Source organism: Triturus cristatus, chromosome 2_1 (assembly GCF_964204655.1).
Source record: "Triturus cristatus chromosome 2_1, aTriCri1.1, whole genome shotgun sequence".
Classification (NCBI taxonomy): domain Eukaryota; kingdom Metazoa; phylum Chordata; class Amphibia; order Caudata; family Salamandridae; genus Triturus; species Triturus cristatus.
In genome coordinates this window covers 985,779,174-985,803,350 of record NC_140581.1, presented here as the reverse complement: position 1 = coordinate 985,803,350, position 24,177 = coordinate 985,779,174, and the positions used below count along the sequence as shown (strand labels likewise).

Here is a 24,177-nt window from a genome sequence, read left to right as displayed (position 1 = left end):
AGTTCTTCATATGAACCTCCACAACCTAAACCTCCATGTGTGGAGATTAGGCCTAACCTGCTGAGAGGCTTTAGCCTGCCAGCAGAAGTCGAGGATGTGATCTTGGCCATGTTTCGTCAGTCGACCATGTTGATCTATTCTGGCTGCTAGGCATTGTTTAATTCCTGGTGCAAGGACCATCTGTTCGATCTGCTTTAAGCTTAGCTTTCTGATGTAGTTTTATTTGTTCTGTCCCTGGCCTGGCAAGGTCATGCAGTGACCTTCATTAAACGTTATTTGTTGGCCCTTTTCCCCGGTCTGTGTTTGTCTGATTAACCCTCCTTGTTTAAGTAACCATTTGTGATGCGTTTAGTATGTTTCTTCTTGTGCCTTTTATATGCTGTTTATGTTCTTGAAATGCACGCCTTTTAAACCCATGCACAGTTGTTTTTCAAGTTTTCTGATCCCAAAGCGGTTTTCCTCAGAGTTCACTTCTGCATGCTGCGTGTCTGTCCACACCTTCACCAGGAAATCTCAGGTTTGCAGGGAGAGACTTTTTGCCTGTTTGGTCTTGCAGAAGAAATGTTCAATCTCCGCCTCACCACCATTTAGAGGGTACTACTTGGTTATCTATCCAGAAGGTGAGGGATCTGCAGTTAGAAGTATCCGTCAGAACAACAAGTTTGATACCTTTGTCATCACTATTTCGGGCAGATGCTCTAATAGCAGGTTTCTTACTGACCCACACTCCTACCCTTTCTGTGAAGTGAACTTCTGATGGGCAGTGGTGTAGCTAGACCTTTTGCCGCCTGTGGCGGTTACTGCTTTTGCCTTGGGCCCCCCATCCCTCCACATCGCCTTGCTACCGTCGCCACTGGTAATGGATCCTTTTTTAGATTCAGCACACTGTCTCATTACTGATTAGTCTGTTGCTCTGCATCTGAGGGGCAGTAGGTTATTTTTTAAAGAAACTGATGTTGGCGTACAGGGGGTGGATCTTAAATAGTATTCTACATCGTCCTTTCCGAAGGTGGGCCCAAGCTGTTGTCGAGTCTGGGTGTGCCACCTATCACTGGATGGGACCATTGCAGAACATATTTCTGGACCCCTCGCAGTTAGTGGTGAGTTTGAGTAGTGTAGAAAAACACAAAAGTCCCTTATCAAAAGTCCGTATTTTGGGCAAAGTTCTCCGTATTTAAGAGCATGCCTCAGTATGGATCATGTGCTATAGCAAGTATCAATATTCAGCAGAACTGTGTGTGGTAGATTTAAAAAAAAAAAAAGGAATTTTCAGTGAGGAGGTAATCACTATATAAGTGTAAATTTATTTTCTAAATACATATGTGCAAAAGAGGAAGACATTACAATTTTCACAAGATTAAAAACATCTTCTCATTAGAGAAGTTACAATGCACCTGTTGTAAACCCATTTAATTACATATTTAAATTGAAGAAAACTTAAAAAGAGTCTGTGGCGTTTCGGTGAAACGTAATTCCTTCACCTTCTTCAGGACTAGTTTTCATAAAAATCTATTAGAATTCAAGAGGACTTTGAGATCAAGTCTTCACTCAGACTTAAGGGAATTGAAGTCTTAATGATGAAAGGAAAAACTAATTCGAGAGAGATAAAGAAAGAGGAAAAGCTTAATATCGGTACATATTCTTTTCTATTTGTTCGATGGAGCCGCCGGCAATTTTAATACAAGGCTGTTTGAGGATGAAAGCCTGAACACAATTAAAAATTAGACTACATATAGTTAGTCAAATGCACCATGAATTTCAGCTTTACATTCAAAATATCTGCGTTTTCAGCATTGGCGATACTTTTTCAGATGCTTGGAATTCAAATTTGTGCTGGCACTTTAGGATAGGAATCATTTAAACAACGGCCGACCTCCCTGCTCCAACAAACACTTCTGGAACTACTTCCGGAACTACCCCGTCCCTTTTCTTAGAATCAGGGTAACTCCCTTCCTTCTTGGGAGTTTGAGTAGTGGACTTTAAACGCGGAAATCCTGCAGGACCAAACGTCCCTCCCTATAGACCTGATAATCAATACAATAGTGCCTAGTAATGGTCTTGCCCACTTAGTTTAATTTTTTTCTCTTGTTTTCAAATTTGCTCTCCCCGTCTTAACTATTTCAATTAGCTAGTGTCTTTTATGTTTCTTATGTCTACTCTGTGCTGTTTGTCAGTTCCTCAGCCACTCTGTAGTTTTCTTTTAATCCTTTTCTTGAATAGCCACCAAGCTGTGACATCTGATCCTAGATGGTTGCCTCTTTTTGTGGTAGTTTTGCAAAACATTGTAAGGAGCACAGTTGCTTGGTATACCTACCTTTATTTTCTTGTATTGCTATTGGTTTACATTCTTCTTTGATATTATATTGTAGCACTTTTTATTTTGTACACTTCATTACACAAAAGCACTCAAAGTATTAAATAGTGCAAATATGTTCTGATGGGAAACCATGGACTCTGAGAGATACTTGAACAGTAACTAGGAAAGCTTCATTTGGGAATTTTATTAAAAGTTCAAAGTTACAGAAACATCTAGTTTGATGGGGAGATTTATTTAAAAAAGGCTTGCCCCTTGAGCTCAATAATCAAAGAGATTTTTTGCTTTTGAAAGTAACCCCTTCTTCGAAAACAAAAACGGATTCTGAAGACTTAGTACTGTATTTTTCACTTACAGGTCTGTTATTGAACCACAGTACCTGCTGTGAAGGCAGTTTCCAGGATACTTAAATGAAAACAATGGCCTGATATTTTAATTATTTTTAAACACCTCCCTCAGAACATCTTGTTTATGATCGGCCTCCTGCTGTCTTTAAGCTGTGACTAGATTAAGGTTCTTGTTTCCAAACATGTTTTTAATTTTTAATTTCTCTAGAATGTGGTATGTTAATTTGACTGCGCTGGATTTTAAGCAATAACAACTACTTTACAGTTGGGTCTTAAAGTGCTAATTGGTACAGGGAGAAGCTCCTCCACCTCTATTTCTATTTAGCAATCCTCTAAATTGTCTTCAAACCCCAACAAGTCATTTCTGTCAGCAAGTTTAATGAAGACCAATATTCTTTCTAACATGTATTAATTATTTTCAGTGTTGTTCTGTACATGTATTTTTACTTTCTACATTTGCCTAAGTTGGTAGGTTGCCTTGGATGCCAAGAGGAGGAGCAATAAACCATTATTTATTATACTTATAACCACATTGTCATGAGTTGTTCAATCTTATTTAATGCTGGTGCTTTATCTGATATTTTCACTATCCCCAAGTCACCTGGGGCAGTTCTTAGGTTTGGCTTGACTGCTGCTGTTCTAGCATTCGCTAATGCTTGGAGGTAAAAGAATCCATTGTGTACTTTATGAAGGTCTAAGCTTTACCTTTGGAGATACTAGAGAATTTAGCAGGAAGTGTGGACCATAGCTATTGAACTAGGCTGTTGTAGCATCTGCAGTGTTTATTAGTGGCACTTTAAAAAATGGCAGAGATCTCACAGAAACCTTTTTTAAGCACACATTTGATGTAACAACAATTGTTTATACCACTCCATTGCTCATTTGAAAAGTAATTATTTTCAGAGTGCTTCGAGGAGCCCGTCTCAACTCTCTCATGTCCCATTACAAGAGTTTCTTTCATTGAATCCTTTGTTTGTGTGTGGGCAAATGTAGACACTAGCTGTTCAAAAAGGTTTGGACCTTTGCTCAGCAAAATATTCTGTATTCATTCAGCATGGTGTAGCAAAGTTGCATAGACGTGTGCAGTTTCTCTGCTTCAGATATCGCCTGTTTGTTGTGCACAGTAAAAACTATTTTTCAGTCAGATCACTTTAATAGCATTACTCTGCATCACAATAACTTGCACAGCACATTGCTGTCTAGAGTTGCATCACTCAGCTCTCTTAGCTTCCCAGAGGTACCTGTATGTCTGGTGGTGAATCATTTGGGTCGCCTGCTCAGGGTGCATGTATATGTATGCTATGTTTTTATTTTGGCTTAAATCTTTTGTTACCCTTGCAAACACATATAAACAAGCAAAGATAATCAGTCTCGCCAGTGCGAGAGGTATTGGCTTTAGCAATATGTATTAGTCCTGTTGTACCGTAGTGTGGTTGCTGTGCAGCATAGCTAAAAATTTGAGAAAAAAAGCGCTGCAACTTGGCCAGTGCTGGCTGTGTCTTATCACTTTTTTTCTGTGTGAGTGTGGGGGGCTTGGGGGGGGAACAAGCAACAACGGCGAGAAGGGGTCTTGGACAAGGCCAGCAACGATAGAGGGAGGTGGTGGGATGGGGTAAGCAAATACAGGGGGAGGGGGCATGGGGAGGGGGCAAGCAACGGCGGGTGAGGGGGGTTGGAGACTGGGAAGAAACAATGGGGAACCGAGAAGCAACAAGGTGGGGGAAGGATGAGTCAAGCAACAACCTGGGATCAGACTGGGGGATGGGGCAAGCAACGACAGAGTGGAGGGGCATAGACTTCCTGCAAACATGCACTCATGGTGGTGCAAGTAGAAATGGGAAAAAGTACTTCCGAAAAAGTGTGAGCAATGGAGGGACACTGCACTGGATAACGAAGTAATACTTGGGTCATTTTCCAGGGAAAGGGCAAACACACAAAGAAGTGAAACAACCATTGGTAAGCAATGGGCTAGCTCTAATCCTCCTATCAGTAAGCAAATTGTCTTGCAAGCGACAGCGCATGTGCTGTTTTAGGTGAAGCCTAAAACCAAACCAGTCTGACTTATTAATGCTGTGATGTTGCTGATAATGCAGAGATGTCTTTGCAGAACAGGCAAGTCTATAGCTAAAGAAAAGTATGACAATCTGTGGGAAAAGTATAGTCCGCTCCTATGTGTTTATACAACCAGGCCACTTGTACAACTACTATGTCAGCAATAGTGTGCTTTAAACTCTCACCCATGCATCATGATATGTAGAACTAAGGAAACACCCTGTATAATGTGTTTTCTAATCATACATCAGTATCTAGTTGGGTAAGGGGAAAATAAAGGTTGATCCTTCTCCCTAAATGATATTTCTTTGTCACCTGAACTTCTCTACCAAAGTGTGAAGAAGTCTACGCGTTATAATGTCGCACTGACAGAGCTAGCTTCAGATTACAAATGGGTAGGGGTTATTTGTGTGCGTTTCTGCCACATGATTGAATGAATGAAAATGAAACTTGTAAAGTGCACAATCACTCAAACAGAGCATCCTGGTACACATATCCTGTTTAAATAAGCTGTTGCAATACAATGAAGTGGAGGAGCAGATTAGATTAGACCATCACACAGATCACCCAGAGCTGAAAACAATTATGTTTTGATGTTCTTTCTAAAGCTGACTTCAATAGTTATAAAGCAAAGAGGACTCAGAAGTTGGTTCCAGGCCTTAGGTTCTAAGACTGCCACAGATTTTCCTCCAGTTGACTTCAGTCTGAAGGTAGTGGGAATTGACAGATTAGAGTTTGATGATCTGAGGCTTCTCATAGGCTCATATTGAGGAAAAAAGGTGGCATGGAAAAACCTATAGACTAGGATTTAAAAAAAAACTGTTATACATGGGTAACCAATGCAATTCTCCTTCTCTTTAGAAGTGGACCTTTCCCTAGGAAGTCTTAGCAGAAACGTAGCAGCTGAGTTCTAAACAAATGTACCCCTCGAAGAAGCTGTTTGAATACACATAAGTAGAGGCTGTTGCTATAGTCCAGCCTTGAGGTTATCAGCGCAAAAAACACAATTTTCCTGGCAGCGAAAGGGAGAAAGTCCAGATTTCTTTTTAGAGATTTGATCAGAGAAAGCATGTTGCATGACCTGTTTCACTGCCTGATTGCTGGCCCTCTAAGAGTTCAAAACATTCGTCAGAACAATGTTGGAATTGTCTCAGGAAAGTATCTTAGACTGATATGTCTTCAGTATCAGTAGTTCAAAAAATTATATTAAGTTCTTAAGCCATCTCCAGCCTTCGTACTGATCTTCTGTATCCAAATTAACTCTTAGTAACATAGTTCTGCTGGTGTTGTTTGTTAACATTCTACCAACACTGCAACTTCCTACAAGAGTTAAACCTGTTCATGGGACTGTCTGGTTTAATAGCCTTTCACTCTCCAGTCTTATACAGTAGGGGAATAGGCAAGTGTCCCTGAAATTTAGACTGCAACCACATGTGCATATAATGGAGTCTGCATATTTTACTCTATGCTGTTGGCACACATTCCTCACATGACCCCAACATTACCCTCCCCTTCTTGCATTCTGTCCACTTATAATATTTTATATATTCACCATACTGTATGTTCTGTAGTTACTCTTGGTATTCTCTCTCTGTGTTTTATCATGACTTGGTGTTCATAAGTTGTCTTAATCTACATCGATTGGCTATTCACATCTTGATCCCTTGTACCTTTAAAACAAGCAGTTAATCACAATAGTTTTCAGAACTACATCAATCAATTGGTGTAGGAAATAGAGTATGCTTTAATTCCAAGCAGTTGAATGAAATTGTAATACTTTGTAGCTTGAATGCAAACCCATTCCATTCGTATTTTTCTTACTGTTTATTTTGTGCATATTGCAGTGAACATCTATATTCCAGTAAACATACCCCTGTGGTGGCAGAAAATGTACTCTACTCCACAGCCTTACATAACTCAGATCATGCTGATGGTAAGCATTTATGTTTTTTAAATAACATGTATTACGTCTGTCATAAAGGTTTTATGTAACTGCTGGAGTCTAAAGTTGTATTTGATGGACATTTTATAGTTGTCCTCAGATAGTGTGTCATTATCTTTGCATAGGATAGTTTTCCTGACTCGCGCTTCTTCTTTATCATGAATAATGATTCTTTCAAATTAAATATATTGGGATATGCACATTCATTTTTTGCTACGGATGAGGGTTGTGTTACTGTAAATTAATAAGAGAAGCACAGCAAAAATCATCGTAGGAAAATCTCTCAAAGAGTTTGATATCCACTTGAGTTGGAACCTCAGCTAGTTCTCGAAAAATTGCCTGTCAAGACATTTAAACAGCCTGCAGTTGCCAGATCATCGGTGTCCAGCCACTCTGCCTTCTTCAGCCCCACTTAATGATCTCTAACAGCAGCTCTTCAAATAACAGGATAAAATTACCACATGTAACATGAAGCATCAATAAGGTATAAAATAAGAGGTGTAGGGTACAAGAAAAAGGTTGACCTATTTTAAAAGGGAATGCCAGGCCCCACCAACGTTTAACCACTCTGGGTCATCCTGCGGTTAGTGAACGCATAACCACTTCTGCTTGAGTTGGGTTTAACTGAGGTTTTTTTTTTACATGCTTTTAAGTTTTCTCATAGGCGGGTCCTTCCAACTATTTCATATTACACTCCAGTGGTATGTGTTGGCATTATGATGTACTCCTAATTCTTGCACTCCTTTCTTGTTTCTAGTAAAAGGCAGGATATCTTTGCCTTGGCGTTGAAGTTCTCCAATATTGGATCTTTCTTAGATTCACATGCTTGAATCGTTCCCTTTAGTCGAAGTAGATAGAAGTCCCACTGTACTATTATAAAAGCAATGTATAGTACTACAATAGATAGAATGGCAATGAATCATAGGTTTTATAGCCGATCTATGTCCTTTTTAAAAAAGGACCACACTACAAACTTTAGACAATCAGGTGACAGCACCCTCTAGAACGACCCCAAGAGAGGCTGAATCCCTCCGCTCTTCAGGAGATTTTTCTTTCAGAGGATTACTTTATCCTACTAATTACATATTCTGACTGGACACCATGTCCCAACTCACAAAAAGAGGATTATTTAGATCGTGTGACTCTTGTGGGAAGAAAAAGCTCCATTTGGATGACCCACATAAGCAATGTGTATATTGCCTCTATCTGGAGCATAAGGTAAGAGACTGAAAAACCTGTTGCCCCATTTCATAGAAAGCCTTAAAAGACAGGGAAGGTAGACTCTTACTGTGGCTCTAAACCCTAATAACTAAGGAGTGCGATCTGTCTGAGGAAGATAGTGAGAGGAGTTGGCCTAACGGCTAGGGTGGTCGACCTTGAATCTGAGGAACTGGGTTAGAGTCTCTGCAATGACGCTAAACATCCTGTGGTTCTGGGCAAATCACTTAATCTTCCCATGCCTAACAAAACAAAAACAAAAATGTGTTCTCATGTACTGCAACTGGTGCTATGTAAAGCGCTGTGATATCCGATTTGGGTCAAGTTCGCGCTATATAAAACTCAGTAAAAAAATGTTTTTAAATCAGTCTAGTCTTCAAAGACTTCAACTTCCCTCAAGAGAGACAGATCTAAAATAAAAATAAAAGACTCCTCAGAACCACCTTCAAAGGCTATGAAAAATGCATAACAGCATAACATACCACTTCAGGCCACGAAAGAAGCATGAGGACCCTCTTTCTTCCTCAAACAAGAAAAAGATTACCTCAGAGAAGGTTGATTCTGAACCTACCACTCCTTCCCTGAAACAAGCGCATCCTAAGCGTGCTTCACAGTCTTTACCATCGATGGCGAAATCCTTGAAGTAAGCATCAAGCTCTCCATTTATCTTCTCATCAATGGTGGCGCAGTTAAAGACTACTTCGACAATAACAATGACATCAATGTCTACCACAGCATCATCTCCCATGATCGTCTCCTCTTCATTGCAAGCATCAACTACTAGCATAACGATGAGAATATTAAAGCGGCCGGCAACGTAGATTCCTCTGGCGACACCCCTTCTCAAGTTACCATCAACGACAAAAATCCCATCAACGGCACAGTCTTCGCCGGCGCACTCCCATTTGAAGTCGACACTGTAATCGACAATGATAAAGTTGACGACGGTCTTGTCATCAATACTTTTGGTGATGGGTTCATCCACACTGATCCAGTCGGCAATTGACTCGTTGATAACGCCGTCGATGATGACCCCTTTGAAGACAACGCCAAAAGTGAAAACTTCGGCAAAGCTGGCATTTCCTCCATTGTCTTTAATCCCTATAGGGGATAAATCTTCTGAAGACACAGTACTACCAGCCCACACCTTTCTAAGTAAGGTGTTGCCCTACCCACCTGCATACCTCTTAGATGAGTATGATGACTCTGAAGACCAGGGTCCCTTTGGGGTGGCTCTTAGCCCATCCCGACTACATGATGATGCTCCTTCTTCGGACGAAGACCGAGAAGAGAGTGAAATAAGAGAAAGTACCTCAGTTCCCAATGAGTGGGTTGATTATCCCATCCCCACCAGCAGCTGCACCAGTAGACTCTCCGCCAGAGGACATTGCCGGCTTCCCTAATTTAATGGGGAGAGCAGCCAAACTATTTGAGCTTTGACTTCTTACCAAACAAGTGGATTGTTTCCTCTATGATAGCTATCCCTATTATTCGTTTTATTTAGGAAGAAGCTCTTAAAGCACTCAGTGACTGTTTCAGCTGTCATCCCAAGACTGGACAAAAAGTAGAAGGTGGCCGGAGGATCTCCAACTTGTCTCACTGAGTAACCGAAACCAGACTCAGATGGTATGACGTCACTCTAAGACCCAGTCCACCCCAATTTCCACTCCTCTGGACAGGGATGGTTGTAGAGATTATCCTCCATCCTCCATGCTGGCCACAACAGTTAGCGTGGCAAACCCCTGGCTATCTTAGGCCGTTATGACCGCCAAATGTGATTGGATGTGTCCATTTACATTGACTTGCTACCAGAGGCAGCCACACTGGAAGTTCTAAAAATGTTACAAGAGGAGGAAAGAATATCAGCAGAGGTTATCAACTGTGCTGTTGATGTCTATTCTACTGGGTTCAGCAACTTGCAGGAGTGGCTGTTCTCCGCAGACAAGGAGTCTAAAATTCACTTCCATCCGCCCGGAGATCCAAAGTAAAATATTGGGCATGCCCTTTGATGGTGAATCGCTGTTAGGAAAACATGTGGACGATGAGCTTCAATCCATCATGGCTGACACAGATACAGCAAAGTCGGCTGACACAGATACAGCAAAGTCCCTTGGAACTCTAGAATATAGGAAGCAGCCCTTTCGAGGAGCCAGAGAGAAATGAGTTTAGTCCTTTAGAGGCAGTAACCAGCCATTACTCCGGAGAAACACAATACCTTCCCCTGTTATCTCAACAGTAGCAGTATAGGCAACCGCCAGTGGCTGCAAATAAACATTCAACCAGAGGAAAGCTATCTGCCTGCGGCTGAGATTCCAATAGGAAACAGTGATCAGGTTTTAGTGCTTGCAACCCCCCACTTTTTACCAACCTGTGTTGGAGGTCGAATTTCAAATCATCTTCAACAGTGGTCCAACATAACATACGACAAGTGGGTGTGCAATGTGATCTCCCAAGGACACACCCTCAACTCCTCAACTTTGTCCAGAAACCCCCAACCCAGCAACAGGACCACTCCCCCCCCCCCCCCCCCTTTAAAACAACGCCGGAGTCAGATTTCCATCATGGTGAAGAAGGGAGCCATAGAAGTCGTTCCAAAACTACAGAAAGGCTTGGGCTTTCTGCTCTCACTTCTTTCTTCTCAAGAAAACCTTTGAGATTGGCGTCCCATCCTCGACCTGCGGAAGTTAAACACATTTCTAAATAAACCATCTTTCCGCATGGTGACGCTCTAGGATATACTATACCTTCTCGACAAAGTGAGATCAAATGACATCCCTGGACCTTCAAGACGTATACTATCACATCCTGATACAGCCCAAACACCACAGATTCTTGCTCTTCAAGGTAGTCGACACTCCCTACCAATCCAGGGTCCTTCCTTTCGGACTCAAATCAGCACCGCGCATCTTCACCAAGATGCTGGCATCAGTGGCAGCCCATCTCAGACAGTAAGGAGTCCAAGTCCTTCCATACTTGAACGAGTGGCCCATAAAAGTTCCATATGTCAACAAGTAGCAACAGACACGGCTACATGCCTCTCATAGTTTACCAGACTTCGTCTCACAGTCAACCATCAAAAAGCTCACTTAGATCCCACAACAATGTTGAAATTCTTGGGAATATTCCTCAACACTGTCCAAACAAAGCCTTTCCCTCTGAAGACAGGCAAATACAGATTTGATAACTAGCTCACAGATTGACCACATGAAAGTCCGTTTCTGTCCAGATCTACAAATACTTAGGAATGATTTCTTCATGCATCCCTCTTATTCCATATTGGTCATTACAAATATGCCCACTTCAAGAAGAATTAGACAAACATTGGCTCCAGGCGCAGGGGTCCTTCGATGACCTCATTAAAATAACACAAGCAATGAGGAAAGCCATGACTTGGTGGTCTCTAACTTCAAACATCTACACAGGTCTTCCATATCTGGCACAAATTCCAGAGTATGTCATAGCAACAGATGCCTCCCAGGAAGGTTGGGGTGAGGACCTTCCAGACTTGCAAATAAGCAGCACATGGTGTCCAGACAAAACGAAGATCGCCATCAATCTACTGGAGCTCAAGGCGATCGCCTTAGCATTAAAGTCATTTCTGTCCAAGATAGCGCAGTCATCAGTACTCATACGTACAAACAATTCCACAAGCATGTTTTACCTAAACAAAGAAGGGGGAACACGTTTACTAGTGCTATCTCTTCAAGAGCAAAAGGAGTTTCCAACATCCTCGCAGACTTGCTAAGCAGGACCAGTATCCGTTATAACAATCTTTATAAGAATCTTTATTGCCTATCTCAGCTAATTAAGTTTGGGTATTGAAACCTTTTGGATGCACTGGTGTTCTAAGACTACTCTAGTCCCCTCCCTAGAGTGTATTCTTCTGTAGTTGAGCTCTTCCACAAGTTGTGGTCCTATAAAAGGGAAAAACATATTGTAGTGAAATGTCTGGATGAATTCCCTGAGAATCAACTTGCAGTACGTAAGCAAGGTAGCCCCTGCTTTTGCATTGTTGCCCTCTGAACTCTAGCTTATATACCTAGTACCGAGGAACCTTCTTGGGTTGAACTTCTCTACAAGAACCAGTAGCATGGAGATATGGGTACAGATATCTGTACATGTGTGATGTGTGGATTCAGGAAAGCATTTTTCCATTAAAGTACTTGCCATCCCTCGTAAGGACCTACATATTATTTTCTTCAAAACTCTGCTCCCTTACTGTTAATGGGCATGTTCATTCTGGTAGCCCTTCCAAAAGCCTTTTCTTTACATGGAACAGCAAATCCTAGACTCTGGATACCTTTGTGTCTTGCATTTTCCCACTAAGTCAGTGGTGGTGTCCCTTAAAAGGGATAGGAGTTCCCTATCCCATGAAGGAATCGGGGATGACAGTCTACCAATTTGTTGGTCTTTCCCTAAAAATGGGCAGTGTCAATGCAATTATTGTTATCTCAGGCTTTTATCTTAGGTGTGAGATTAATTACTAACCAGTATGTTTGCTGAAACTTTGCTAACTGGAGGATACATTCAAGTCGAAGCCTAAAAGCAAAAACATCAAATGTTCGAGGGCCCTAGTTATTTCCCCTCATGTTCCATGCTACCATAGATATTGATTTTCGCATGTCAAGGCATAGAGGCTAAGGTCTTAAGAGCAGGTCATTGATATTGAAGGCAAACATGTACCACAAAGGAAGGCCCAAGAATGTCGACCCAACTTTAGTCAAGCCCAAGGAATCGATTACTTCCTCCCCAAAAGGGTCCCTCTAGTGAAGTGTACCACAAATAGTCTAGAGTACCTCCTGCACTTACTGTTCTAGTGGGTGAATCCAGAAATGGTATTTGATTACCTCAGGCTCTTGTTTTCTCATGTGTTTGGAGTCACCCAATGTCACAGCTTCTGGAGCCACCAAAACAAAGTCCTTCATGGATCAAACCGCTTCTGGCAGAGCTTTACTCACCGCTTCCTGGGTGCTCTTCATTCCCTTCCTACAGAAGGGAAAGATCTGGCCAATCTGGAACCTTTATTACCTGATTTAACCACATCCTGCCCCCGAAGAGTGTGCATTTTAATGTTCAGAACCCTTACATCCACTGACAAAACTTAAGATTCATCATAAACAATCCAACATTTTGAACAAAATATCATTCCTTTTGACTTAAATACACAATGCCCCCTCCTGGCCTAACTGCAACCATTTTTGTCAGATGGTTGCTGCTAAGGTTTTGACGAGGTTCATTGTTACACCGACTTTGATAGTTGCCTACTGGGAGCTCAGTACAAAAGGTATGTCACTGGTCTTCCGGACCCTCCCAGACTTTGAGTTTTCATTGAACTTTCCCAAGTCGATACCTGTATATGGTGCATTGAGGCCATCCTTGAAAATCAAAAAGTGATGGCATTTACTTCTCAGGACGGTATTCTTGCTACAGATCTGTCAATAGGCCACTTCCTTATCTACTTTTAAAAAAAAACTTAATGTCTAACGTTGGTGACCTTCAAACCTCTTGTGGTAGTCATTGATCATGCTTGGCTAAGGATCTGTGTCGACCAGCTCTACATTGCACAGCCCTGGTATCAAGCCTTAATTTTTAAGCAAGCCTTTGAAAGTTCATAAGAATATCCCTCCTAATTGTTGTAGGAAGCTGGCTCTGTATGTACTATACCAAAGTAAGGTGTAATGTGCACAGAGTGCAGTGGATCCCCAAAGGTAGGCAGAGGTAAAAGTAGACAACACCTTACTTTCTATTTGTGGTATTGTGGGCGAGCAATGAGGCTTTATCAGAGGGTAGTGCTAAGCATTTATTGTACACACTCAGGCAAGAAATGATGTCACACACTCAAAGACTGAACTCTGACCAATATGTTTCTGATAAAATAACATTTAGTGTTATTTTATTATTAGAACCAAATCATAGGCAGAATCGTACTCTCAAAGGCGAGATATCGTGAATATGCATTTACATCAACTTGACTTTGATTACAAGTTTGTAAACTTTGGCAATAAACAGTTTAAATTACTTTATAGTTACTTTTCTTACTCAGCGAAGTATCCCTAGATACCACGCTGGTACATTTCCTAACAGAGGGAAAAGAAGTTAATGCATTTTGTATTACAATTTCAGTTTTGCAGGATTACTCACAAGACATTCTTAGTCCTGAAAGAACAAAAATGTGTTTACGGTATGTGATTAGGACTCGGTCAGATGCACACTCGGTTCGCACCGCCAGCGGCACAGAGGCGGCTGGGTGCAGAGTGCAGGGACAACACATTAGCCAACGGGATAAGCAAGGTCGTTTGTTTGGGGACTGCGAACAAGCAGGCCTCCTGGTTGATGGAACAAAAAAATAAATCTTGCTGTCGAGTTTGGCACTGAAGGGCCCAAAGGCCAGCACAAGATCTACACCACCAGAGGCACAGAGATGGCCAGGTGTAGGATGCGGTCGTCTGGAATCCCATGGTTTCTCAGTGGAGACTTTCGGTCTTGGTCCAATTGCCAGATTCGGTCGAGGATTCATGGGAGGCGGGCAGCAACCAGGTCGGCAAATGGGGTCTTTGGGAGTTGCAACCTTGTGATCGCAAGTACTCGCAGAGGCAGTCGGTTGAGCGATAGCGGTTGGACTCTTTGGATCGATGCGTTTGGAGGGGACTGCCCAGATAATGGCTGCAGGCTCGGGTTGGAAGCTTGTGGGGGTTCAGGGGTCACCATAACCCAGGCTAATATTGCCAGGGGGACCTCCTTAGGGTGCCGGGCCACTCTGGTTCGGGGCACCGGGTGCTGAATGGTGGGGGACTCCCAGAGTCGGTTGGTCTTGAGCAAGTCCGATGCTCACGGGAGACAAAGTCTTTGGATTGCGAAGGCAGGGCAGGTCCTCTGGGTTCTTGAGGGCTGCTGGCTGCAGGACACACCGGGATTTTGCTGTAGTCAGTCAAGGTCTGGACAGGCCGGTAGGGCTGGGCCAAATCAATTTTTGTCCTCCTCTTCTTCTTCAGCACGGCTCTTTGGAGCTTCTTCTTCTTGTTCTTCTTGTCGGCTCTTGTATGAGGAGGCAAGGTTCAGGGTGGCCCCTAAATACTGTATTTTGGGGCATTACAGGTAGGTACTGGTCGGGACCAATGGGTCCCTCCCTTGGGGTGAGTGCACCCCCTTATTATGCCACCCTCCAGTGGGAGGGGGCATAAGCCTCACTCTGGTTGTCTGGGTCCCCCCATCTTCAAGATGGCGGGGACTGAGAGTTGCGCTTCACCTTGACTTCCCCACCTGAGGGGTGGGGTTGGCAAAAGTGGGCACACCTCTCCTCCTAACTTGGTTTTCCAACCGATTCTCTTGCCCAAAGTGGGGGTCAGAGCCAGTGGGGGCCAGTTGCTGGGAGCAGCAAATTGCTGGGGTAGCTCACAAATGCAGCTAGTCTTTAAAGCTTCCCCTTCGTGGCACACCTCTCCTCCTAACTTGGTTTTCCCACGATTCTCTTACCCAAAGTGGGGGTCAGAGCCAGTGGGGGCCAGTTGCTGGGAGCAGCAAATTGGTGGGGTAGCTCACAAATACTGCTAGCCTTTAAAGCTTCCCTTTCGTGGACCCAGCCCTTCCTGGGAGAGGAGGCCGGGCACCTTGTCCAAGGATGTGCTTTGTTTTTAGGACCCAGAGAGCGGCAGGCTCTCAACCCAGGGGTCCAGTACCATGCCTGTTGGTTGCAGCTGGTGAGCAGCCACTCCGCCATGACTGTAGAGTTAGGTTGTGTTTTAGGGGGCATCTCTAAGATACCCTCTGAGTGCATTTTTCATTAAATCCCACACTAGCATCAGTGTGTGTATAATGTGCTGACAAGTTTGATACCAATCTCCCGAGTTTTCAGCAAAGCAATTATGGTGCTGTTTAGTTCGTAATGACAAACTCCCAGACCATATACTCTTTATGGCATACAGCACTTACAATGTCTCAGAGTTCACTTAGACTCTGTAGGGGGACAGGGTTCAAACACCTGTACCCTTCCCACTGGTCTAGTGCACCCAGCTAGAGGGCTGGCTTACCTATGCCAGGGCAGTGGATTGTAGGCATAGCACTCAGGGATGTGTGCCATGTCGACTCTTTGTTCTGCACTAAAACATGCAGCCTGCAATGGTAGTGTGTGTGTAAAGGTACAGGGCATCTAAGGGTGGCACAATAAGTGATGCAGCCCTTAGAGGCCTTCTATGGTCACAGTGCCCTTGGTACCTAGGGTACCTCTTACACAGGGCTTACATGTGGCCAGAGAGTTACCAATTGGGTTTTGCAGTAGTGCAGTTTGGGGAAAGAACATAGGCCCTAGGTACCTGGTTGGCAGGAACCCATGGCATATCCAGTCAAAGTACATCAACATTAGGCAAAAAGTGGGGGGAAACCATGCAAAAAGAGGCCCTTTACTACAGCTGTTTTGTGTTCAATCCACATTTCTAGCTTCTGGAGGGCTTGTTCATCTGCCATCCATGGATCAATTCTTTGTCACAAATTCTTAAAGGGTTGGCTGGTGCCATTCCTTTAGATATCTGCGTAGCAACTAAGATTTTCTTCTCCACTCAAATGTGCTGTAGTGAAAGGCTTTTTTCCTTGGATTAGGAGCTTTTTCCAGTGATCAAGCCAAATTGTTGTTAGCCGAAATGGCCTTCCTGTACTGCATCTGGTACAGAATAAAACTGACTAGGGCATTTTTTGCAGCTGGAAATTTCAGAATATAAGAGACTTCACTGCCTTGTTTTTACTTCATTACATGGTTATGAAAATAAAATGGGACTCCCTCACTTGCTTGCTTGGAGACCAAGACATTTTGATGGTATCCAGTTGAATTTGGGTTGAAATGGGAAGAAATGGGTACATATTACCAATCCAGAGAAATCTTTCTTGGGCTGGATGACGAAATCTTCATTAAATTACGATCCATGCACAAATAATTGTTTGTACAGGAATTGCACTTTCAACTTGTGTGATGTTTATCGCTCCCAGAAATGACCTGTTATGATAAAGTCCACACCTTATGATTTTTGGTTTAATTTTTCTTTCTTTTTTCCTCCGAAATATATCAGCAGGGCTTATCTGCCTGAATTTTACATGGGTAAAAGTCCCAATAAAACTGTAACGTAGATTTTGGTGTGGAAGAGCACGTATAATGCAAAATGGGTGCTATTTATCACAATCATTACATTCTGAGTGCTGCAGTATTGGATTTTTTCGTGTGTAGACTAGCAACTGCCCCTAATCTAATATGTCAGTTTTGCAACACCTTGTTGGTCTCCCATCATACGACCTAGCTGGTACTTTTGTGCTCTGGGCTTCACGTGTGAGTCTTTTTAAGCTAGTGGCCTACAGATAGCCTAGCCTCCTCTTTTGCTTTTGGTCGAGCTTTCAAGACTTGTTGTATATACATTAGTATATTCTCTTCTTTGTGGGCTTAAAGCCCGCCCACTACTTTTCATTGGTTTGTTTGTTTGTTTCAGTGTCTTTTAAAAATCCTTGCTTGCTAATCGTCAATCCTTCCTCTTTGTCTTTTGTTTCTTCCCACGGAGCAGGGGCCAAATACTGTATCTTTACTCTTTGGTTGTTTATCGGTTCTTTGGGGGACATTTCTTTCCTTTCCTTGTTACTGTTTTCCTGTGTTCAGCTTCGGTGCCATATCTACCTGCATTTTAATGCAGCATTCATCCCTCCCACCTCCTCCCATGTCACTAAATGCCTTCCCACATACCCTGGTGCTGTTTGTTTTAAAATCTTCGTTCCAATGCTGTTCTGCCTGTTTTCCGTGGAGCACATGAGGTATTGCAGCTCCTCCCACTCCCTGATGTGCCTGGAGCTTCTTTCCCCTTTAGCTTAAACTTGACCCGAAGGTATCTAATCGCTCAACATGATTATTTTCACAGGGCAATTAGGTGGTTTTCTCACTGCATATGTTTCTGAGCCAATGGTGGTACTCAAACCTGGGCGTCCGTGCAATTTACAGTGCTTGGTGCTTTCAAAGCAATTGAGCCACCTGGCCTGTACCCTGTCATAATTTACGTCACTGAGCGTTTCCCTTTGGGTTTTTTTTAATCTGTGTCCACCGCAGTCATGTCTTTTGAGAGCCTGTTCTCCAGCCCACAAGGTAAAGGTAACAGCAACATCTATCTATGCTAATTTATGAGATGCTGAAAGTCAAAATGTGTAGTCTGTTTGTGATTAATTATCAGATGGGCTTTGATGAAGTAGAGCGCTCAATGCTTTGGTCAAAGCTAGTTAGATGGGGAATTCTTTTTCACTGTACTGGAACCCATGGTTGCAAGTTGAACTAGCACACAATGACCATACTTCAAGTAACTGGTATATTAAGTGTTAGACCTGGCATCCTTGGTGTTGTCTCCCCTAAATTTTGCCCTCGGACATCCTGTTTTTCTGACCAATTTTTGTTGAACTTTTGGAATCTGTATACTTTACCACTGCTGACCAATGCTTAAGTGCGGGTACTTTGTCATCTAAAACATTGTAACATGGGATTCTCCACAATTGGCATATTTAGTTTATTTGTAAGTCCATAGGAAAGTGCACTACATGTTCCTAGGGCCTGTAAATTAAATGCTACCAGTGGGCCTGCAGCTCTGACTGTGCCACCCACTTCAGTAGCCTCTGAAACATGTCCCAGGCCTGCCACTGCAGAGCCTGTGTGCGCAGTTTAAAACTGCCATTTCGACTAGGCAAGTGTACCGACTTGCCAGGGCCAAGCCTTCCCTTTTATTTCATGTTAGTTATCCCCAAGGGCAGGGTGCAGAGTATATAAAAGGTTGGGCATTTACTTGTTAAATTTAACATGTCCAGGTAGCGGACAACTGCTTAATTCGTTTTTCACTATTGCAAGGCCAATCGCTCCCATAGAATAGCACTGGGGTTGCCTTAAACCATCTTCTAAGTATGACTTCCCAATGGGAAGAGATAGAAGTGTGGAGTTTGGTGTCCTTGGACTCACAAATTAGAACCACAACGTATGATGAAGTCTGATTTTAAATTGTAAGTCTGAAAATGCCCCTTTTAGAAAGTTGCCATTTTCTTATTTTAACTATTCTGTGCATCTGCCTGTCTCGGAATACAGTTCTAGGGTAGATGACAGCTGGGCTTTGTGCATTTCCACTAGACAGTCATGCACAAAAGGAGCTTGGGTGTGGCATTAGCATATTGATGGCCCATCACCAGGCTGGTGGGTCTTCCCGGGATAGGTGGGAGGGAGGAGCTGACACTCCTGAATAGGACTGCACCTCTCCTCACACACAGGACTGCTTAACCCCCTGCTTTGTGTCTGGAGCCGGGGAGGGCAGGAAAGGGACCCTGGGGACTTCAAAGGAAGGCCTGGAGGTTTCTCAAAGCTTCTAGAACATGGGTACCAAGGTATAAATACTGGACCACAAACCCCACCGGAGAAGTTCACTTTGGGGTCCTGTGGAGACTCTGCAATGAAGAGGAGCTACGCTGCCAGGAGGGACTTCTACTTTGCCTCTGCTTTGCTGTGTTAGCCTCCTACAGCTAATTGCTGTGTTGTCTGGAGGGACTGCCACTCTGCACTGTGCACCGCTGTGTTGACCTGCTGCCTCTGTAGTGAGGGAGGAAGGATCCTGCCTTCTACATCCAAACACCCCAAGAACTCCAAGGTCTTGCTGGCTTGCCCCAGGTTCTACAAGAGGTCACCGGGACATCAAAGACCTCACGTCCAACTCTTTCCCTGTCCTGCCTTCAGTGAGCCTGCCTGCATCTCCCCTCAAGCTACAGCACCATGGGATAAGGTCCGCTTTTGCTAGGCGCTAAAGTTTCCCCTTTTCTCCTGCTTGTCAGTTGGCCTCAGCACGCTGTGGACGAGGTGCCTCCCCTACAAGGATTAGGGCCACCCTCATACTCCAGCCCTCACCAACACGAATACCAGAGTGCCGTCCCCTCTCCGCAGCCCCCCCACCCTCTCACCAGGAACTTGACTGAACGGCTGTGGGGGTGCCGACACCCTATCCCGAGGGACCTCTGTGCTACACCAGCAGCACCCTCACTTGGGAGACGTAGGACCAGAAGTGGTCCTGGTGAGTGCGCAACCCTAGTTGTAACTTTTTAAATCCCAGCGGTACCAGTGCGTCCTTTACCCTGAGCAGTCCTGCTGCTTACTTTAGTGTGAGCAGACCCATTGTCTTCATCGTGCGACTAGATTGCAGTGCATGACCAGAGCAGTAACGCTGCCTGCATTGTACAGCGGTAGTATGTAGCGCCTCCTGATTTCTATGAGGATCACGCTGGGTGCGTTGTTGATGTTAGGCGCACCCTGGTCTCCCAGAGGGGCACACGTTGCACACTGCTGACATTGAGCCTCCTGTTTCGTGCCTGGCAGTGTGAGTATCCCCTAGGGAAGCCATTGGAGGCCTTTCCGTTACAGTTGGGGGAACTTGCACTAGCGCTACTAATATCGAAGCTTGTGAACTGACTGAAGGCTAGGTTGGAGTGTCGGTACTTGAACCAAACTTACTGTAACTTCATTAAAGGGAGCGCCCACATTTTGTGTGGTTAAGCACTGTTATTATTGGGACACATTTCGAAATGTTCAGACAGTCTATTACTCACCCAAGACCCCTTTCTGCATGCGAGCGCTGCTGGCCTGGATACAAAGAAACTAAAAGTGATCAACCACTGAACCGTTTGTGATAATTAATACAGGGTTTGAAGTACTATTCCTGGACGGGAATTAGTGGGAATACCCTAAATATTCCTAAAGAAGCGTACAGGCCCTCTCTCTGCATTAACTGCCTACAAGTTTTTAAGCACCTAAATACCGAGCCAAGATTACTATATAAGCTCTAAAAGGAGCCCAGTGCTGAAATATTACTCTTTTGACCTGCTTTACTTATAATTGCATATCTCTTCATTTAAGCATTGGATTTCTGTCGTTTTGGTCTAATTTCAACCAGATAAATACTTTTTATTTTTCTAACACTGTGTGTAGTCTTTTTGTAGTGTTTCCAGTGAATTGCTGATTGTGTTGCTCAAATGCTTTACACATTGCCACTGATGAGGAGTCTGACTGTTCTACGCCAAGCTACGAGTGGGTAAACACAGGTTATCTTTGGTGTGTAACTTACTTGCCCGGACTCGAGTGGTGGGTTCTGCTTGGCTTAGGTGCGTACCCTAGCCAACCAGAAATCCCATTTCTGACATTAAACAAACAGACTGTGGTGTGTAATGAATGGTTGTGTGCTTTGGACACCGTTCTGTGTCGGCTGTCTCTGAGCAGTGACAGCGGCAAACCTTGCCCCACCCAGTGCTGAGCGTGCTCAAGCGTCTCCCTGAAGTTGTATTATACATCACAACCGCATATAAAGGTTAATGGTCGCTGACGCTTTATAAAACGCATAAATTAAACATTTAGCGCAGTTACACCTCACTACCTCCGGCTTCACCCGCTTTTGATCGTGATTGAAAGCTGGCAGAAATGGAAGGAGAATAATTGGGGGCCTTGACCCCGTTCTCTAAGTTAAAATGGTGCATGTTTTGCAAGATTTAGTAAAATATGGAGGAGGGAAGGAAAGGAAGAAAAATAATAACATAATGCATTATTGCATTTATATAGTATTTACTGCCCCTATATGGGGCTCAGAAGCGCTTCCCCACTCGACAATTGTGTTGGGTGCTGAGGACTGTGAGTGACCTCTGTTGGACTGTTCTCTCCACCGCCCTTTCAAAGATGAATGGACACCTAATCTGCGACACCCACAGCAGAGACTGGACAAGCAAGTTATACAGGGCTTTAAGTGGGCCAGGTTCGAAAAAGCAGGTGCTTTGACGGGTCCATATCGGGCTCTTCGGTTTTGCCCTCACCTTCAGGGTGAAGGAACAAATCTGAACTCTGCAGCAGTACCACCCTTCACTGCCTTTGATGTAACTTCAGAGAGACTGGTTATCATTCTTTCACAGTCTCATCATTTTCAATATTATATACAGTAAAGCCATAGTTGTTGTCTATTTATCTTATGCAAATAACCGTTGACAAAGCAAATCGTTTTTGGCTTGTCGTAGGTGTATTTTTACTTGTTGAAATAATTATCTGGGTGCAATGACAGAAGCAGCAAAATACCAGTCGAACGGTACACTATGCTCCACACAAATGTTTAGTTTACATGTTCTTAAGCCACGCCCTTAATTAAATTGACCATGCCCCTTGGAGAGACCCACCCAGTTTTTTCATCCCACTTAAAGCCCTGAAGTTATCACTTTAAGGGGTTTCCATCCATGTTACGTGTGGCTCATGATCCACACCCGAAGACAGCAGACCACATCCGCAAGGTTCCATGATGCCTTCTCCTCTGGACATGTTTACACCATTCAGGGTCTAAACCTTGGACCCAGACTAGTGCTTGTAATTTTAATAGGCAGTATGATAGCCTCTGGATGTTGTCAGAGTCGTGCATAATCATGCTCTTGCTTTAAAATGTGGTTTCTGCTGTCGCAGGAGCGAACAAGCTAGTAAACGTCAATTGAATGTGTTCCAGCTCCTGTCGGTCGAAGAGCCGGGTCTTCCTATGGCGGTGAACTAGGCAAAGCTTTGGGTACTGCAGAGGAAATAGTTGGAAAAACAATTTCTGGGCTTGTCTCTAGATGCGAGTGCTCGTAGGTGGGAATAGACAGTGCCTAGAACCTGTTATAAAGGTAATCCTGCGGATCACACAAACCAACAGATAGGAAGTAATACAAAGCATTATTTAGACACTGCAGATAATGAGCATTGGAAGTATTGTGTACAGTATTAGGCTCTCTTCACATATGATTTGATCAGCATTTGTTAACTAAAACAAATACCAAACATAGTTGTGGCTAAGTCTGGAATTCTACCAGTACAACCTTTGCGTGAGCGTTTTTTGGTTTATTGAGGTTAAGGCTGGGAAGGGCAGCATAGCCTCCTTTGAATACAATAGTCCTCATGCAAACGTGATGTGAAAGGCTACACAGCCTTCTCTGCCTTGCCGTGCGTGAGTTTCTGTCAGTGGATACACTGCTATCAGGAGGAAACACTTGGCTCTGACCATTGACATCCTTCCTCCTATTAAAGAGTCTTGCGGGTTCTCATAATGGCGATAAAGAGCGGGCGGCCGAGTATTGCAGGAAGCTGCTAGTCTGAAGACCAGCCAAAAGGGATACGCAGATGTCATTGTAAATGAACAATAACAACGCAGTGGGCCTTGTCTTTGTGGCGACTCATGTCTCTTGGCAGCAATAAACACTAGACTACAAGTCTAATATGCTTTATCTATGAAGCCTGGGTGTGTTTATTGCTGCAGCACGAACAAAGCAGTATGGCTGCTGGCAAACTACAGCAATCCGTTCTGTCCATCCTCTTCCTCTTCCCTCCCCCCTGGCGTTTGATACACGGTGCTTTAGGAAAGACTTCACACGTTTCCATACCTACATTTCGAGTTCAAATACATTTATGGAAATAACTGTAAAAACTTACCTGTAAACCATACACAACATAAATTGATTCCTTGTAAGCCACCTCGGATATAAGAAGAGTTTAGTGTGGTTATGACTAGGATGTTAAAGGATTGGCGTCCCGGCTCTTCCACGCTTCCTTTACATGAACTCTGTGCACATGTCACATGCTATGTCATGGATGTCAGAGCCTGACCCTAAACATTGACAATCCGTTTTACTGAGGCTCTCACTAGAGCATGCTACTTGTCTATTGCCTCAGAGATGAGTGCAAAGGAGTCCGAGAATCCTGAGTATCGCCCTGGAGAGTTTGTATCTGCTTGAAATACTGAGTAATGTACTGAAGAAGTGACTGCACAATACCCCTAGAGCCTGGGTGTGGTAATAGTGATCTCAAAACTGTGGCGGTGCCTTCAGGGTTATTTTGTGATACACTTACAAACTGGAATATGGAATGACTGTTGGAATCTGCTGTGGGGGTTGAAGGGAAGGAGTTTGTTTGTTGAAGGTAATAAAGGAATGCGTAGTAACAATGGGGAAGTGCAAAGTGGCTCGGAAATAGAATAAGTACGACGCTGATTTGTAAGATGACATCCACTATTGAAAACTGTATACAGCTATGTAACGAAATATATGTTGATGTGATGTTTGAAACCCCAATAAAATATGTTTAAAAAAAAACTTACCTACTGGAGGTTTATATAGAAGTATATTTAGGCATTACATATTACGAGTCTAAAAAGGTACAAATACTTTGTATTAATTTTGATTGCTAAGACAAATGCCTAACCATTTATATCTAAATCTAATAATGAGGCAGCGATACAAGCACTGATCATTTCCCAGTCTTAGACCTA

At 43.4% G+C, this 24,177-nt stretch overlaps 1 protein-coding gene across 1 annotated transcript in view; it reads left to right on the top strand.

Moving 5' to 3' along the window:
* USP53 (ubiquitin specific peptidase 53) overlaps positions 1-24,177 on the top strand; it is a 260,171-nt gene that overhangs the window by 159,900 nt on the left and 76,094 nt on the right. The window contains exon 13 of the mRNA XM_085634305.1: positions 6,558-6,646. Within this exon, the coding sequence (XP_085490431.1) occupies positions 6,558-6,646 (89 nt within the window). The remainder of the gene's footprint in view (positions 1-6,557; positions 6,647-24,177) is intronic.